At 37.2% G+C, this 19383-nt stretch overlaps 1 protein-coding gene across 1 annotated transcript in view; it reads right to left on the reverse strand.

Annotated features, from left to right (window-relative positions):
* Window positions 1-3547: 3547 nt before the first annotated feature.
* LOC130433984 (MAM domain-containing glycosylphosphatidylinositol anchor protein 2-like) overlaps window positions 3548-19383 on the reverse strand; it is a gene marked incomplete at its 5' end in the record, with an annotated part of 104220 nt that continues 88384 nt past the window's right edge. Inside the window, 7 exon segments of the mRNA XM_056763794.1 lie at window positions 3548-5136; window positions 5622-5721; window positions 6457-6590; window positions 9049-9210; window positions 10162-10317; window positions 11795-11815; window positions 16040-16217. Coding sequence (XP_056619772.1) covers window positions 5048-5136; window positions 5622-5721; window positions 6457-6590; window positions 9049-9210; window positions 10162-10317; window positions 11795-11815; window positions 16040-16217 — 840 coding nt within the window.

The raw sequence follows: 19383 nt of genomic DNA on the forward strand, positions 1-19383 counted from the left end.
AAGTTCAGAGGTTTGTGTACGCTGTGATGTGACTGATTTCAGAATCACATCAGCATGTGGCTTAAACTAAACGTGAATGTCCACCACCCAAAAAGTGGGCGCCACACAACACTGCATTTAAGATCAGTTCAACAGACTTTCTCAGCATTTTATAAGCACATCAGGGCTGGGCAATATGACAAAAAAATCCTGATATTTGTCAGCCATTGACCATTAAATGTCTGAATCTTTGAAATTAAAATAAATCATATAAAAACACTAGCAATCTACTTAAAAAATAAACCAGCTACAATTTCCACAGTTTGACTAAATAACTGCAAGGAAGACAAATGAAAAAAGGTTTCTTAACAATATACCAAAACCTTTCATAAATAGCAATATTAAGCAGATATATGTTTTTAAAGATCGGGTAAAATGCTATTTCATGCATTCTGACTTCTTTACACTGTTGAACATGCTGGCTTCTCATGCTTAACATGGTCAACTTGTTAAAAAACGAGTTGGACGTATGGCATAGTATTTTTTTGCTTGATACACTCGTCCAGGACTCCAACTTGTTTCGGAAAGTTTGTTATAAGTCTGGATCGCTGTTTCTATGCAAGGTTCCTATTCCTTTAGTTGGGCAAATCTTACGGAAAAGCATGCCCACAGCAATACGAAAGAAAGAGCCCGTCCACGGGCCAACCAACGAGCGATAGAAAGACCTGCTTATCAAGATTGGCTGCGCTGTGGGCCTGCAGCTCCAGCTCAATACTCTTGCGATAGTGAGATGTGTGTGTTTGTTTGTTCAAGGCATTTCAGTGATGGATGTAATAAAAACGGTAGATGTAACTCTAGATTTGGAGATCGTTTGAACTGATAGATGGCGCGTTCCCAGTGCTAAAAGATGGCGGACATGAACCGCACGCGGTAAGTCAAAAACGAAGTCATTTGTCGGCATTCGGCGTGTACGTGCATAATGTAAAAAACACGAAAGGATTAATGCGATGGTATATTGTGTGCTCCTAATGTAGTTCCTGCCTGCCTCCAGTAGCATTACTACTATATGCAATAATACTATGCAATACTACTTTATGGGTACTCAAGATTTGTATAAGATATGTAGAGACTTTGTTTGTTACCCGATATTTAAAGATAAGTTCTCCTCAAAATCAAAATCTTTTACTCACCGACATGACGTTTAGCATGTTTTAAGACTCTCAGCATCTTTTATATTTTAGGGACATCCGAGACATTTCAAGGCCTCCTCTTAGACATTATGGTTCTAGTGGCTGTCAAGGTCCAGAAAAGTACAAAAGACTAAATATGGTCCATCTGCTCATAGTGGCTCAACTGAACAGACCAAAATAAGATCTTTAATCGATTTATTCTCCTCTGTCATGCGCCACGGGGCATATGGTGCACAAACCGAATGCGAAAATATATTGATTAAAGATGTTATTTTGGTTTGTTTTTCTCAACGCTTCAAAACTGTTCAGTTGAGCCACTATGACCGGATGGACCAATTTAACAATGTCTTTAGTACTTTTCTGGACCTTGAAAACAACTAGAACCATGATGTCTATGAGGAGGCCTTGAAATCTCTCGGATGTCCATAAAATATCTTTATTTGTGTTCCGAAGACTCGGAAGGTCTTAAAACATGTTGTGGGTGAGTAAAAAATAACAAAATTATGAGGTGAACTTTGCCTTTGAGTTAAAGACAAGGGACGTTAGAAATGTGAAGTAACTGGAGTTAAATTACAGAAAAAATTGAGTACTCCCTTACTTTACTTGTTCAATGAAAAAGCAATTCAATTACAGTAACCAATTACTTAGTTAAATTACTTGTAATTACACCTATACTGTCATCATCATAATATTAAAAAAGGGATAAAGCCAAAGGTTGGTTTGTTTCAACCCAAAAGGGCAGGTTGTTTTAATCCATACTGAGTTGAAAACAATCCTTCATTTTTAGAAGCTATGGAAACACTGACATTATGATATATTGCCCAGCCCTGAATGACAAAATGAATTGTACATAGGTTCATGGTTAATATAATGAACCACTTATGTAATGAATGTCAACACTCAACAGAACAAGCGCTGAAACATGATGATTTGTGAGGTTTGTCAGGATGCATTGTGGATTATTTTAAGAGAAGCATTTTTATCGTTGTCACATCGTCCAAAGACATAGACATCATGTGCGTCAATCATTCTACTCTGATTTAACATGTTTTTGTCACCGTGTGCTGACCTATAGTACACTGCATATACCTGCACACATATACGTGACCTGTTCCAGTGAAAGCCATACTATAATAATCATCAGTGGGAAATTGCCTGCATGCTGCATCATTCAGCGTCCTGTAGCTTTAACCTCCCGCTGCTTCACTGAGAGTTCACAAATTGAAAGTTATTTTTTTGGCCACCTGGAAGGAAATTGTACATTATGATCAGACACTTCATGACCGGCGGTTCTTAACCTCTCGCGTTCGGTCACCGATGAGAGAATAATACATGTTTATGAAACCACCACTGAGGTACAAACACGTTTAGTTGCAATTCGGTAAAAAGAGGGTCAAATAGAGTCTTCAGACCGTGTCTACATTAGCATAACATAAAACTGGACAACTCTCTATATAATAAACACTTTTGTGCACGCTGAAGACATTTCTGTTGTGTTATGATCTCAGTATACAGACGATCTGTTTCTGCAGATAATCTGCTCACTTTTATTTCCTAGACAGCATGAAATGATTTCATATGCTGCAGAAAGGAATTTCCTCCTTAGTACCCTCGGCCTGTTTTCCAGTACAAATATAAAAAAAGACTTAAATGAAGATAAAAAATCTATAATTAAGTTTTACTGCATTTATACCTTTTTAGTATTTTTGTCTTGTTTGACAGTATATATTTCAAAATATTCTGGAATCAAGATACATTTAGATAATATATACTTTATACTTAAAGAGTAGTTTTCTGAAAAAGTCATGAAAATTAAGTGAGTTTATGCAAAAAAAAACATGCACAAATATTTGCCAACAGGGTAATAAAAATAAACTTGAAGCTAGTCTCAACTCGCATTTAATTCAAGATTATTTTTCCCACTCTGTTTGCAAATATTTGTGCATGTTTTAAGCATAATCTTACATAATATTCATTACTTTTTTAAAACTAATTTTTTCAGAGACCAAGAGTTAGCTCATTTTTCTTCTCAAGTAAACATACAAGAATTTGGTAGAAAACAAGACAAAAATACAAATAATTTGATTTTGTATGTAATGAGTGCTACGTTTTATTCGTTCTATAGATAAACAAACAAATAGTCTCATCGTTATAATAAATGATGTTATTTATACGAAAATGTCAATTTTAAAGCTACAATCTGTAACTTTTGCATCACTAAAACAAAACTGCAGGTTACTCCTACAAATAAAAACTAAATTTATAAAATATCATAAGCCGTTGTGAATCGGTGTAAAGTAAGAGGTTATTTTTGTTTATTGTAAACAATTATTTACACAGTGCAGCCATGATATTAATAAAATTAAAATCCTGTTTGTTTTAAGTGTGACCTCAGCTGATTGGTTCACGTTAGCGGATGCTGAGATGCTACACACCCGTTATAACTCCAGCGTGCACAACCTCATGATGATGTCATGAATTTCATTTACCCGGCTTCACAGAGGAACGGTCACATACATGATTTGTAAAAGAAAATCTGCATTTGAAACGCTTGAATCCTTGTTGTGCTTCCTTAAATCATCCGGAAAACATGTCATATAAATGTCAATGAACAGAGCCGCTTCACATACACAAGTTGTACAATTACAAACCGTATTTCTGCCTGTTTTTGATATTTCAGCAATGCAAGGAACACGACGAGAGATCGGTCGAACATTTCAACGTAAATAAGAAATAACGCGACACAGCTTGTCAAAACATTTTCAGAACACAACGTACGTAAATCTTTCCTTTCCGTTTGTTTTTTCACAACACCGCTAATAAAAACCGTCTGGTCGAGCGCTCCGGTAGACGACACCACAGTTTGTGTGTAAAAGCTGAAACACATTCTGGATAGAGTAATAAAATAGTCTCATAATTATGAATATTTGTTTTCTTCTCTCTCTCTGCATTGTTCAGTATCGTATATAAATGACAGGTGACTTTATGAACTGCAGTTCCGGGTCGATCTCATCTCTTACTTTCAAAGCCTATTTGCTTTCCCTTATGGATTATCACTTGATTTTCTTTACAGAAGCGCCGAGATGGATTGCAGGCTCGGTGACGCTCGGCAGCCATTGACTCCTACGGCAGAAACCAGCCGGCATCACGCAGGTCCCAACATCGTCGTTACGAGCCACTGGTTCGCACGCGACCATCACGGTTGCGTCTTATGTGTCCCAGCACTTGAGGGGCAATACAAACGCATATAAAATAGCCCATAGATGATGTTAGAAACATGGATGTTCGATGGTCAGGTTCACAGATGGGTTTATAACCTGAAGGCACTTTTTATAATGGCAGAAACTCTGGGACGGAAGGTGAACATTGATGCAGTCGCGGTCTGCTGCTGGGGAACGTGCGCACAGTGTGGTGAATACAGGCTGCTACTCGATCGGGGTAAAAAGCAAAGTTTCACCAGCGTTTTATTTGCGATTTGAATCACCCAGCCAAATAACAAGAATAAACGAAAGCAGACGTCGGTGTAAAAGTATAAGAGAAGGAGAAGGGTGTGAAATCCTTTTGTCGCCCGAAAAAGAAAACTGAATCCAAACAAAAGATCCGACAACAGCGAAACTCAGGAAATCTTTACAGTCGCATGTTGAAGTGGTCATTGTGCTTTTCAGACTGTCCTCGGTCCGTGCCGAAACACTAGACACGTTAGAGCGGCGTCGTTTCATTAGAGAGACGTTGGCAAATCTTTTCCGTGTTGGCTTGTTCTCGTGTCGTGAATTTATTCCACGTCGATCCGGCGCTGCAGCTCTCAGCAGTCTGAATGCATGAATCTTTGGTGATCAAATATTTAAGGGACGTGTCTCCAGTCTTTCCCATGTGGAACGTCACCTTTGACGAAAGAACAGGGTAAAAAATAGCGTGACGCACAATGGCCATATAGCAAAGACTCTGTGCGGAGCTCTTCCTCTGATAGCTGTTAAAAAAAGAGAGAGAAGTAAGATTCAACACAGCTAGATGACAGTATTTGTGGTATAGCTTTACAATTTTTAGGATGCACACGTCTCCATATTTGTGAAGTCAGTGAGTCTCTGGGAGACCAAAGGAACGAGATCAATACTCAACATCACTAACACATAAGAATGATGAAAAGCCCTGCAGTGTTACTGCTTAATGATGATAGTAATTAAAAATGACTTCATGTCATGATTCCAATGCTAATTTTGATTTGGAACGAAATAGATTTTACACTGAACACACACACTGAAAAAAATCTTTTAAAATAAAAGTGTGTTTCTCTGTCACCATCACCCCTGTCAATTCCAGACAATTACACGCCTTCATTTCTGTTTTCTGGCTGTTTGTCGGTGTTATTACGGAGCTTTCCTGGACAAAATTGCGCTTGTTGGTGCGCACGCAATTATGGGCCGGTTACCACGGAGACACATGTTTAATACATACGATTGGACGGAGGGTCGGGACACTCCCCCTCCACGAGAGAGACGTCGTCCATGGCAATGTCACCCTCGATTCCTGGACCACGAATCCCCTCGAAAATGATCTGAGTCCAAACAGACAGAATATAAATATAAAAAAAACTGTCAATATCATCATAAAGTCTTTACTTATTTATGCAAAACGATTATTGAATATTTAACAGATGTGATATGAACGGGTTTGCTTTTGTTTAGGAAGCTGTTCCTTTAAGAACAAAAACATAACGTAAATTAATTAAAGGGATAGTTCAGGAAACACTGAAAAGTCAAACTTTCTTTCTTCTTAAGAACACAAAAAAAGATATTTTGAACAATGTTTTTAACCAAACAACACTGAACCCCCTTGACTTGAACTGTATATACACAAAATCTCAGAGACATTTCTCGAAATATCTTCTTTTGTGTGCACTGAAGAAAGAGTCAAATACAGTTTTTAAATGGCATGAACATTAATAAATGAGAGAAAATTCGTTAGATAAGTTAGATAAGTTAGATAAGTTACCAGTTAAAAGTTTGGAGAAAAAAATCATAAGAGACTGCAAATCAACCATAGTATTTGTAGTAAAACTATGATATACAAATGGAAGGCTTTTAATAAGAAATAAATGTTGGGACAGTGTGGAACTCATGGGGGACAAGGTGGGACATATGGCACAGTAAGGTGAACAGGTGTTTCTAAAACATGGACCACAGTTACTTACCAAAGAGCATTTAGAAGCTGTTTTATTCTAAACATAAGAATATCAGTACAACAAATGATTGTGTTGAACTGTGTAAACACAGAAGCGTGAGTGACACACCTGGAAAGTGGAAACTGGATGTATAGTAATTTTGGCTTGTCTCCAGCGCTCTCCCTGATTCCCGCTGAGGGACCACACTGGCCCCGCGTCTGAGGTCGACTGACCTTTCTGCTTCACAAAAGCATTCAGTGTACCTGTGAGACAAAAAAACTCAATCCATTCATTTACCAGTTAACCTCCAGAAAAACTCTCCTCCAAGAGCGACTTTAAAGGGACGGTTCACCCAAAAAGGAAAATGTGGTCATTTACTTGTCTTTGTTCTGATGAACATGGAGAAAGATATTTGGAAGAATTTTTGTAACCAAACAGTTCTTGGCCACCATTGACAAACAAACAAAAAATGGCAATGGTAGTCAAAAGTGCCCCAGAAGTGTTTGCTTTAGTACATTCTTCAAAATATCTTAATTTTGTCTTCAAAGCCATTTTTCCGACTATGGTGGTCAATGGTGGCCAAGAACTGTTTGGTTACAAGCAACGTTCCAAATATCAGAACAAAGAAATGTATACAGATTTTGAACAACTTGAGAGTGAGTAAATGATGACAGCATTAAAACTTTTGGGCTGTGAACCTATTAGCAAACATTAACTCAATCTGCTGTTTCTATCATAATGCTCAAGAAACAGCTTAAAATCCATCTGTTCCACAACATATTTTATGCACACTGTATTAATGTATTTATTTAAAGCGTGCATTGCCCTAAACTACTTTTGCAACTTCGTAAAACTTTTACAAGCTCATAAAAGTCAACATAAACAAGTCTCTGTAACACAAGGACAGTCATTTCGTGGCGAAAGAAAACACTACCACCAGAGATGCTGAAGCGTTCGATGCCGACCGTAGGCTCTCCAAACACCAACACATTACTAAACATGCTCTCATTCTTCTTACATTCCGTCCAGACCACCCATGGGGATAAAGAGTCTCATTAAGAGGTGTTGTCAGACTTGAAGGGGTCTATTGCCTACAGAACAGGATTATTCCTCACGGGTTGAGGAGATGACATGCGCTAGTGTCTGAGATCGAAGCCGGTAAACAAACTCAAAGAGAAAGAACCCCTAAGATGAACTTTGAGGAGGGTCGCATTAATGAACTCTGACCTCATGACAGGTGATGTGATATAAACCAGTGGTTCTCAACTGGTGTGGCCATGGGAAACCCATTTTCCCACGGTCATCAGGCCACGACCCACTTTTTCAGATATATGACATCATATGCAGTTCATACGAGTGACTAATACTAAATTACCAACACAAATAAGTAACACATAAGATTAATACTGATAAATAAACAGCCTATACGTTAAGGTTAAGGCTATTTAATGGCAGTCCCAAACTAATATTTTAATTATTTGAGCCGCCAACGCATATAAACATATAGAAAAATAACACTATTGTATTCTATTGTAACCAATGAAAGTGAATGGGAGGCTGTTAACAACATTCTTCAAAATATCTTCTTTTGTGTTCTGTGGAAGGGGGGTTGGGTTTTGGGATGGCGGAAAGTTGTAAAAGAACAAAAAACCTTGCATTAGAAGTATTCTGATTGTCAAAAACTTAATTTTAGGTGAACTGTCCCTTTAAAATTTGAGCACAGACCAGACAAGAGCTGCATCTCCAGTCCAGGTCACATTTGTCTTCCACATACATCATCGAGGTTGACTCATTTTAGATAAGGTAACATTATAAAATGAACATTTGTCTCTCTTAAGACTTAATCCGTGTCATTTCATTCTTACCGTGAAATGTAACAGTTGTGTTTCTGAAATAAAACCTAAAATAATGATGTACGTGCCCAACAAACAGCCTTTGAATTGAGACGCAGCTATGGATTTATCTTATAAAGTCTGAGGACACTTGTCATGGGAGATCTTGTCAAAGGAATAAAGAAAAATAACAAAATGTCTCGTCATAATTGCAAATTACATTACACAAATCACGTAAATTATATATGTTACATTTAAAACAGCGTTTTGTAGTTTGCATCAGTAGATACTATCGCTCAACATTTCTAATGTTCATTTTTTTTTAAATATTGAATGTTTAGCTACTAAGGTTGTGCGTTGCATCTTGAATCTATCTTTAGCTTTCTTCTTTGATTTGATTGGTCACCACAACGGCTCTGTAAACAGTAAGTCCCGCCTTCTTTCATTTGATTGGCCACTTTGCAAAAGCTTCTGTTGATTAAAATTTAGTAATTATTTTGCCCCAAAAATGATTGGAAAAACTAAAGGGAAAATGTAAATGTCACCTGAATAAGTTTAAGGCACTGAAATTGTAATAATAAACAAAAAAATAATAATATGTGACAGGCATATAACAAAATTGCCAAAACTAATAAAAAAATAAAGCTGTTGTTTGTCATCAATAATTCTAAAACTTCTTTTCATAAACACATGAAATGCTTCACAGTAAATGTTTTTATCTTTTATATTAATATATTTTGCTTTAGTAGGATGGCAAATATAAAAAACATGTATTGTGTATAAGTCTTTTTACTAGGTGGTTTTCTATCATTTTAAAAGCCTGTTTTAGGCATTTGACCAAAAAGAAAAACTGGTATCTGGATGGAAAAGTACTGAAGTGAAGTCTCACCGATGTGTTTGCCATACATGTGATAGTAGAATGTGAAGCAGTACACCGGCGGGTTGGTGATGCCGTGGGGGTTTTTGGGGGCGACATTGAACGTTGGGCTCAAGAGACGTGCCGTGTCGCCCTCTTTACGGGGTCTGGATGTCTCGATGTACATGTAGAAACCTGTGAAGGAGACTAAAATGTAATACACGCCAGGGTAATAAACGGCGAGAGAGCATGTTTAACGTCATTTAAAAGAACAGCAAAGTGATATCCTACATCCGGCGGTGCATCAATAGTGCAAAAAATGGCACATTACTGAATGAAGATAAGTGTTATAAAAATACAAAATGTTATAAAAAAATCAAAGATACGGAGAGTGATGCCATTAGAAAAGGAAAGTTACTACATTTTACTTTTCCTATAACCACCCATCAATCCCAAACATTCTGAAAGATCTTAAGATAAAGGCGTCATTTTTTCCTTTTGATTTGGGCTGCACCACATGAATTCTCTCCTGAAAGAAAGCAAATCTGGGCACATGTATGACTCTTCTGTGGAGCGTGAGCTCATTGAAAGGTTGCATGTGAAAAGCCTCCAGCCGGATTCCTCCTCTTGAATTTGATCACGGATAATTAAACTCTCCGTAGGACTCTTGACGGTAATGAAACGGCCGACAGTCGGACGGCATTAGGATGATTAAAGCCACTGTATTATTTACACCAGCGGCTCTCCCACAGAGGACAAGATAACCGGCCTTCCGTCCCTCCTGAGTTTCTCCTTGCCATCAAAGCTTCTTTGTCCACGTGTCAATGAAACGAAGGCCGTGCAGCACATCCTGGTTCTCCACACGCGCCATCGCCTGCTGGGGGGGTATTGTCTCAATTTGGGAACAGACAAGCTCATTTGCCAAACTTCATCCGAACGAAATTGCTTAGAGCGGTAATTGGAACCCGGGCGGATGTGAATGCAATTTAAGATACGCTTGGAAATCAACATGAGGATTAGGAGTTGCTCGGTGGGAAAATTCCAGAACTTTCCATCCTGGAACGGTGCGGAGATAAACCTCTTATGACAAAATGAGGATTTTATAATGGGGTGGGGTTGACGGGCTGATGGGTACCAGACACCTACCCTGCTTAGATCCGCTGCGGTCTCCGCTGGGCCCCGTGTTCGGAGTGTATTTAGTGTCACGGGTGGCTGCGCTGTGTCTCATCCAATCAAAGTCGTCGTTCTTGTCCTGGGTGAACATGCAGATGGGATCCTCTTCAAAACTACAAAGAAACTCCCCTGAGAGGAACAAGAGAGACCATCATTTCAGGAATTAAAGAAACTAAGCACCCCAAAATTATTTCTGTCGTCATTTGCTCTCACAACACAAAAGATGTTAAAGTCTCCATATGACAAAACTGAAAGCTGACGAAACCTTTCAAGCTGAAAAATGACAAAAATCTACATGTCGGGACGTTTCTAATTATGTAAAACAGTGACATAAGTCAATCAGATTCAAAACAACACGAACAAATAATGGCAGAATATTCATGATTCCATCAACGAAACCAATGACAAACAAAATCTCGTGTCAGATTTTTGAACCCTCTTCTGATGACTGATACGGTGTAAAGCCATTAACATTCAGCAGGTGTTGTTTGTTGATAAATATTCATTGATTTTATTAAAATCTGAAGAAGGCGAGCGCCGTGACCTTCGCATCACGAGCCTCTCAAGTGTTTGGAGTAAGCAGGATTTATGGGCGTCAGAGGGCCGCTGCCTCTCGACTCCTGAACTCGCTGCACGAATGAGAATTTAAATGGAGGTTTTACCCCGGCGGCCAAGCTAATGCCACTTCAACCGCGAGAGCTACGGAGCTCATCGTGAGACGAGATGAGCGAGACAGTGATGATGGGACAGAGAGGAAAGACAGAAAAGGCATCTGCGCTGCCACAACATCTCGCGATACCAAACAACAGGATGTTTTTTAAAAGGCTTATAAATGTCAAATTGATAGCTTTCAATTCTATTTCAATGTTGAATGTTTACACAATGGTTACAAGCTCTCTAATCCAGTGGTTCTCAAACTTTTCGTCATAAGGCCCCCTTTGTGTGGAGTGCATCGCATTGCGGCCCCCCAAATAAAAACATATAATCTTAAACTATAAAATTCAATGAAACCCTAAACATATTCAGTTATACAATGCTAGAACATCAATTATTCGTTTGGTGGTCTTATTTATTTGATGTTTTATTGCTTAAAATTATAAATTTCATTAAATGTCAAAATATCTGTGGCCCCCTCTTGATTCATCTTGGGGGGCACGACCGCCAGTTTGAGAATCAATGCTCTAATCTTTACACTTGTAATTTGCTGGCCAATAAAAGTAGAATACAGTAAATAAACTAAATTAAAGATGACTTTGAAAATAGTTATCGTGATTTAAAACAGTGACAAAAGTCAATCAGATTCGAAACAACATGAGCAAGTAACGACAGAATATTCATGATTCCACAAACCATTTTGAAAACACAAACCAATGAAAAACTAAATCTCGTGTCAGATTTTCTTTAATCGAATCTTTCTTTAAGATTAATTTTAACACTTGTTATTTGTTGACCAATAAAAGTAGAAAACACAAAATAAACTAAATTGACGATGACTTTGAAAATAGATATGTGTGAATTCTTTTGGTCACGATAACCATAAAGTAAAGTGAGCTGAGAGAGAGAGAGAGAGAGAGAGAGAATAGAGTAGAGGTAAATAAATACTTACTCAGATGTGGGTTGATAGGAGCTGTAATGAGAAAAGATAAAAACATTAATTAAACACAGAAACAGGTCAAATTTACATTTTTATTTGTTAGTAAACAATCAAGTTCAAATCCATTTAGAGAAAGTTGAACTGGTTTTGTTACTGTACCTTTAAAACTTCTAGACATAATTTGTGATTGGCTATTTTGAGCAACACTGTGTGTAAAGAAAAAAAACTGCCCGTAGGGGCAGATGTGAATGCTTTATATCTTTATTGTAACTTTTATAGTCTCGTTCTCAATGAAGTCGGGTGTCCGGCTGTGTCACGTTATACATCAAAAGAAGATCCTGATTTCCATCATCAGATCCGTTTAACATCAAAAATCAGATTTATCCAGTCTGACAGACGCATCTTTAACTGTGATCAGAAGAAAACGACAAAACACAAACGACATAAGGAACATGAACAAAAATGCTTTTAGTCTCCGCAAATCCCAGCGCTTCAATCCCCCGAAGCTCAAATTAACCGTCGCGATTATATTCTGAAACAGAACTGACTGCCACCTTTGAGTGGAACACCAACTCATTACAGTCAACACGAGGATGTGATGTAATTTCAAGAAATGTTGCTTTTCACATCAATGTGTCTTAGAAACGGATGTAAAGAGAGATGATCTGGCTGATCGTAAACATTTATTTAAAAAGCCAATTTTGTATCCAAATGTGAAATACCGAAATGTAAACAACTCTTCTCATTCCATCACAGGTTCATATTGCTCAACATACCGTCACAAGCGAGAAAACAAGAACACTCCATCCATAGACAACACGGTGAAGGTCGAGGGAAAGTAACAGCGCTATTCCTCATTTTCTCACGTGGAATAAAAACATTCTCAACTGCCGGGAAGATCCATGAGCATTTCGATCATTGATTTCTGTCACGCTGAATAGATTCTGCACATCCGCTTAACCACCAAACTGAGTTACTGCAGAGTGATTCACGTAACGCTGTGTGTTCTGAAAGAATTGATTTTAACACACTCCATTTACTCCACTAATCTCCAATCAGCTCGAAGCAATGTGTCCAACAACACTGGATCAGAAACTAGCTTTATTTGCCATTTCGACATGCTTGTTTAAGCACATGTGACCATATACTGTATTAGGACACTTGCTGTACTTCATAAAAATGTTTTGAATTTAAATCAAATTTTTGGGAAAATCTGCAAAAATACCATTATCACACGTTTTCATGTTTAAAATATGTTTTCTTTTTTCTAATTTCTATATGGTTCTACAGTTACGCTTTACAAATCAGTTAATGCATTAGCATGAACTAACAATACAATACTAAAACATAATACTTTTACAGCATTTATTCATTTTGGTTCATGTTTATTTACAAATAAACTTAAAATCAAAAGTTATAACGTAACATTAGCTAATCTTAATTATAAAACGCTCATTTCTGGTCCTTGATTCTGATTGGCTGAGCCGAGTTCTAAGCCGTTAAAAAAAAATACTCTGATATATAAAACTGACGCATTGCATAGCCTAAATATAATTTTATTTACGTTATTTTATGAAACCATGCTACGCACATGGATAAACTGTTTTATAAAAGCAATAAGCCCCACAAAATAGTGTGTTACAGTGCATTTTATAACGGCTAAGGGGGTTTTAGACACTCTGCTTCACGAAAAAATAAATAAACTGATGGCTTTACCGTTATCGTTGAAAACAGTTGAAAAAACACGCCGGCCGCAGGCATAAATGCCTCGGTGGACACACGGCTTTAGCCGTTATAAAATGCACTGTAACACACTAAAGCAATAAGCTTTAATGTACAACCAATTGTATTGACATGTATTGAAATGTACAGTATCTATGTATCTTTGTTTTGTCAATGTAAATGTCATTATTAATGAAATCATTTGCATTTTTGGTTGAACTATCCCTTTAAGACACTTTTTAAACACATTTATATTATAGTGTGATAGACGTATAGCTGAAACTCTTTACAACTGACCATTAAAGCTCTGTGTTTAGTTTCATTATTTGCGGATGAATATTGTGGTATCACAATAAGACTGTCTGATGGAAAACCTGATTTCCTTCGTGGCAAAGGGCAGATTTCAATCAGATTACATCACATTGACAGCTAAAAGCTTTCATATAAAGAACAAACAGAGGGCTGGAACTTATCGTGAAGGTGGATTTAGTCGTCATTTAAAAGGCTCATGCTGTGTACATGTGTGAGAAAGCTTTAGTGTTTGGTGACACAAATCCAACCGTTAGACAATCAAGTGCTATCAAACTATATTCATCCAAACATTTCTGACAGCTCAAACAATAAACGGCACGAGTCACTTCACAGAGAGCAAGTATTTGAGCCTTTCAGACAAATGAGAAATGATGTGTTGACTTATACAATCATTTCCCTAATTCTGAAATTCACAAATCAAAGAGAGAAAGTGAGAGAGGTTTGTGTCGTCTCTGTTTTCGAGTTGGGTTTGTGCAGATTGTTTGGTAGCAGATAAGAAGGAAAAATTTAACGGGTGACAGAAAATCTTCATTGTAAAACACGAAAATAAAATCTAGGACAACAGTTTATCAGATAAACATCTTTGGTAAAGCTGGATTTCATCACTGCGACCGGCACAAATGCTGTAAAATAAAGTTACGGGTCGCGTAAGCTTGATTTTCTCTGTGAGATCCGACTCAATTAAACAATATCCTTTCCAATTCAATATATATATTCACTCACATCACTTCAACCGCATAGATCTATCATAATGAAACATACACTGAATCCTGCTTAATATTACACCGTCTGTCATAGACTTTGTTTTTCATTATCTCATGATACTTCAGTGTTGTGATCCATTAGTTCAGGATTTGTGAGTTCTTCTGTTTGTTTGGATTATTAGTTGAATTGTTTATATAATCATTAATAATTCAGCTGTTTTGTTGCTCACAAAGAATAAAGAGATTTTATGATGCAATGCGCAAGTTCATTTCAGCAAACGTTGTGAATGATGATGTAATATTTCCCATGTAAATGGGTTAGACAGTCATTTATACACAGAAGTCTTAAAGTCACAGAACTGACAGACATTTGCAGGAGTCTGCTTTTTCATTTTCTTTAAAGTTTGACAGCGTTGTGAGTGGTTATTCAACAAAGTCAAATACACTTTGACTGTAATGTGACCAAAAATGTGATCGAGATTTGAATGATTTGGAGCAAAATCTTTTTTCATTGACAATGTTTGCAAATATTTATGAAAAGTGATTTTATGGAATTTATTAAAAAGTAAATAAAGAACCTGTCTATAATAGAATGAATTTCATGGGTGTTAATATAAATAACAGTTCTGAAGTAAGATTTAATTTAATTTAATTTAATTTAATTTAATTTAATTTAATTTAATTTAATTTAATTTAATTTAATTTAATTTAATTTAATTTAATTTAATTTAATTTAATTTAATTTAATTTAATTTAATTTAATTTAATTTAATTTAATTTAATTTAATTTAATCATCACACAAATATTACTTGAAATATCTTACAACGTGTGTACACCAGACGCTACCAGCGTGATGAGACACAAGATATGGCTTGTTCAAATGGGATTGTCGCGTCACACCACATCCAGTGTGGACACAATTTTAAATTATAATGGGTTCTATTGCGTTTCTAGTGTCTTTTGTGACGTCGCATCGTAAGATATTTGTTGAGCATTTTTAAATGGTTATAAATATTCTGTTGGTTTTATTTCTTTCAAACGTTTTTGCAGTGTCTTCCAAAATTGTGTCTATTCCTAAGCCTAAATGTATGGAAAGCTTTTTGCAGAAAAAAATTAGAAAATAAAATAAAGAGAGAAATAAATGGAACATAAAAAATGTCATGTTGGGGACAATTGGTTCATTACAAAATGTCTCCACAACTTCGATCATTTTTACATTGTTGGGTCATTTTTTGGTTCACTCTTACCATACACACACACACATACACAAACACAACCCGCACACATTGTGTTTCCATGTCTAATGGGAACTTTATACCCATTAATCTGCTAACTCCCAAACCTTTCAGAAAACTTTCAGCACTTTTAATTATAACAAATATTTTATATAAATTATAAGCGGTTTTCCCAAATGTCTCAAAATCTTTGTCGGTCCCAACAATGTAGGGTTACCACATACCACACACACACACACCCACACACATATTGTGTGCAAAATGACAAAAGTGTTGCACTTACCACTATAGGTAACAACCCTGATGGCAGAGTCTCCCTCTCCGAACCGTGTGATGGGCGTCAGTCGAACCAAGTACGTCTCAGGTCTGATGAGCTCGGTCAGATTGTGAGTGATCAGTTCTCCCTTCTGCATGTTTCCATCCACAGGAATCTCCTGTTCCCACCACCTCTGCTGTCCTGTCTGAAGGAGAGAAATGATGGTCACAGCAGCTGTCAGGACCCCTGCCACCTGTCGCTGTGGATTCAAAGGTGTCTGTCGGCCAATTTAATGAGACAAAGTGGCCAAATCAGTGCCAGGAGAGCGACCTTGCGCCCTGACATTTTTACCGCAGTCGGGGTTGACGGCACAGACAAGAAAGTCGATGGCACGGACCTTCTGGTCTTCGGAAAAACTAAACGGCTTTGGTTTCCTGTCAGAACGCAAAGGCGGTGTGATGTTAAGCATGCAGATGGGCGGAGATTCTCTGTCAACGGAGGGATGCCTTACGCAAACAACAAAGTGTGGAAGAAAAACACAAGAGCTGATTTGATCACGTTCTCATTCATTCCTGTCCGTCAACACCCTCGACTCCGCTAAATGGGAAAGTGCTGTTTTGTTATTGGTAACGGTTGGCATTACTCAGTGAACGCTGTCTGTTTTACCAACAAGATGCCAAATCCTGCTGACCTGATCAGAATAAAGTCGTTCAGATTCTGCTGAAGAGTCACGGGCATCATAATTTGTTGTGGGCAGGTGTTTCTATTAATTGACAAACTTTCTTTTAAAAAATACCAATTTTATAGTTTTGTCATTCAAGGCTGCTGTTTTAACACCACTTAAGGTGGAATTTTACTTCTGCGTCGGACCTAACCTCTACGTCACAGGCAACGTGCCGTTTTTTGTGTATACTTGTGAGTTGTTGTCTGCGTCGACCTGCAATGGCCACTAGGGGTCTGTGTCCACAGGTGTGTTGTGTAACCGAGACAAAAGCCGAAGAAGAAGCGGTACTTTTTGTAAGCTGTCTGAAACATTTAGCAGTGACAGCGGCAAGTAAACAGTCACTTTTGCAGCTTGAGTTGTTAGATACGGAAGAACACGTAATTTATTTTGATATTTTGTTTGAAAATGCGTTTGAGTAAACCCGACGGTATCACAGAGTTTTTAACCCAAAGCAAACCAATCATTGTGCTTAGGTCCGAGTAGCCTTGAGGCGCTGATATATTTTTGGAGAGTACGTTGCACATCATGCTACGGTGTAGGGTATGAGGCTCTACATAGGCTATGTAGTAGGTCCGACGCAGAAGTAAAAATCCATCTTTAGTCTGTTCCCTTAAAAGCGTATAACTTTCATCACATCTGCACTTTATCTTTCTTAAAATGAAAGACTCTACTTGTCATCTCCACAGCAGATATCTCAAGATCTGATCAAAAGAGAACAGAAAACTACTGGTTCTTTAGTAGCAGATGTGTGGTATCAGTCTGTTGGGTATAGTATTGATCGTGGACCCTATAACGTGATCTACAGCGGACTCACAGATCAATCGAGCAAGCAGGAGACGGCGCCTTGGAGAAGAGAACGAGGAAGAAACAAGAATACAGATAACTAATGTGTTCCTGAGTTAGCATCATATAACTCACGGGTTTGATTCCCAGGGAACATACATCAACATATTGAGATAAAATGGGAATGCAAATGAACAATTGTGACCCCGCGGCACGAAACCAGTCATCATGAGTAGCACAGGTATATTTGTAGCAATAGCCATACATAGTATGGGTCAAAATTATAAATTTTTCTTGTATGCCAAAGTCATTTGGATATTAAGTAAAGATAATGTTCTATGAAGATATTTTGTAGATTTCCAACCCGCCATTAATATATCAAAACTTTATTTTTGTGTGTGGTTGCAGCAAAATCGCAAACAAAATGACCGTAAACCCGTCTGCAAAGTTCACTCGCTGCTGCTCTTCTCTCTGAGAATTACCCACTCAAGTTTGGTATCTATATTAATTTAGAATTTCTGTTTTTGAGGTCATCTACTCTCCACAACGCCATTACAGCTGAAAGCCAAAAGAGAGTGTAAATGTTGATAACTGGCCCCCATTCGCTTCTATTGTATGGACACAAAACCAAGTGAATGCGGTCCAGTAAACAACATTTTTCAAAATATCTTTTTTTGTGTTCTGCGAAAGTAAGAAAGTCATACAGGTTTGAAGTGTTTGGGTGAACTATCACTTTAAAACAAACCTGTTTCTTTCTTAGCAACGGCCTGCTACAGCGCCTCTGATTAACAACTTCAAAGGCCATTTTCTCAATATTTAGATTTTTTGCACCCTCAGATTCCAGATTTCAAAGTTGTTTTATCTCGGCCAAATATTGTCCTGTCCTAACAAATCATACATTTATTCAGCTTTCAGATTATGTATAAATCTCAATTTCAGAAAGTTGACCGTCATGTCTGGTCTTGTGGTCCAGGGTCACAAATGTAATGAAGACAAATGCATAAATGATGTCCCAGCGACAACAACTTCCAATTCAAGTTGAATTGAAAAGTCTAAACTATCTGTATTTAATGCACTGGATTATGCCATACAGACATGAGTTATTGAATTCACAAGCATATTGGATACATTGCCACAGTTCTTTTGGATTGAAGTCTGAGTTTTTTTAATCTTTTTTTGTGTAATAATAAAAAGATTCAATGGTTAGACCAGATCTCCGTGTGGATCATACAGGCTATTGTCAGACTCACTGTTCATAAAAAATCCTCACCGGATTATTACAAAGAACAGCATAAGAAATGTCTGGAAATGTGAACTGGTTTCTCATTGATACTACAGCAAAATAAATAAAAAATGGCTTGATGTGTCGAAGACTTGCACAGTACTGTATGTATATACTGTATATATATATATATATATATATATATATATATGAAGAGTTTGGTTCAAAAATGAAATAACTGTATAATATGTTTTTTATTGTGCATTCCAATTAATCAAACCACAGTTGTTTTGTTTGGATTTAGACCTAAAAAATACACCATAATAAAAAAATATATGAAACAATAAAAAACATGAATTTATTATCTCATTTTGGAATGAACTCTTCGTGTGTATATATATACATACAGTATCCAAATTTATATATGATATAATTTTTTACTAAACTACTATAAATGTGTCCTATGGTGTGGCATGAATTTTCACCTTTTGTGATGACAACCTGACAGATTCTGATCTGTCTAATATCATCTTTTTCTGTTGATCATAAACACCTTAGTATGAAGTATAGAGAGCAAATCACACATCACACAGAAGAACCTACATGCAGTATTATAATATATGAAACAGCGATCTAAATCTT

Source organism: Triplophysa dalaica, chromosome 13 (genome assembly GCF_015846415.1).
Source record: "Triplophysa dalaica isolate WHDGS20190420 chromosome 13, ASM1584641v1, whole genome shotgun sequence".
Lineage (NCBI taxonomy): Eukaryota > Metazoa > Chordata > Actinopteri > Cypriniformes > Nemacheilidae > Triplophysa > Triplophysa dalaica.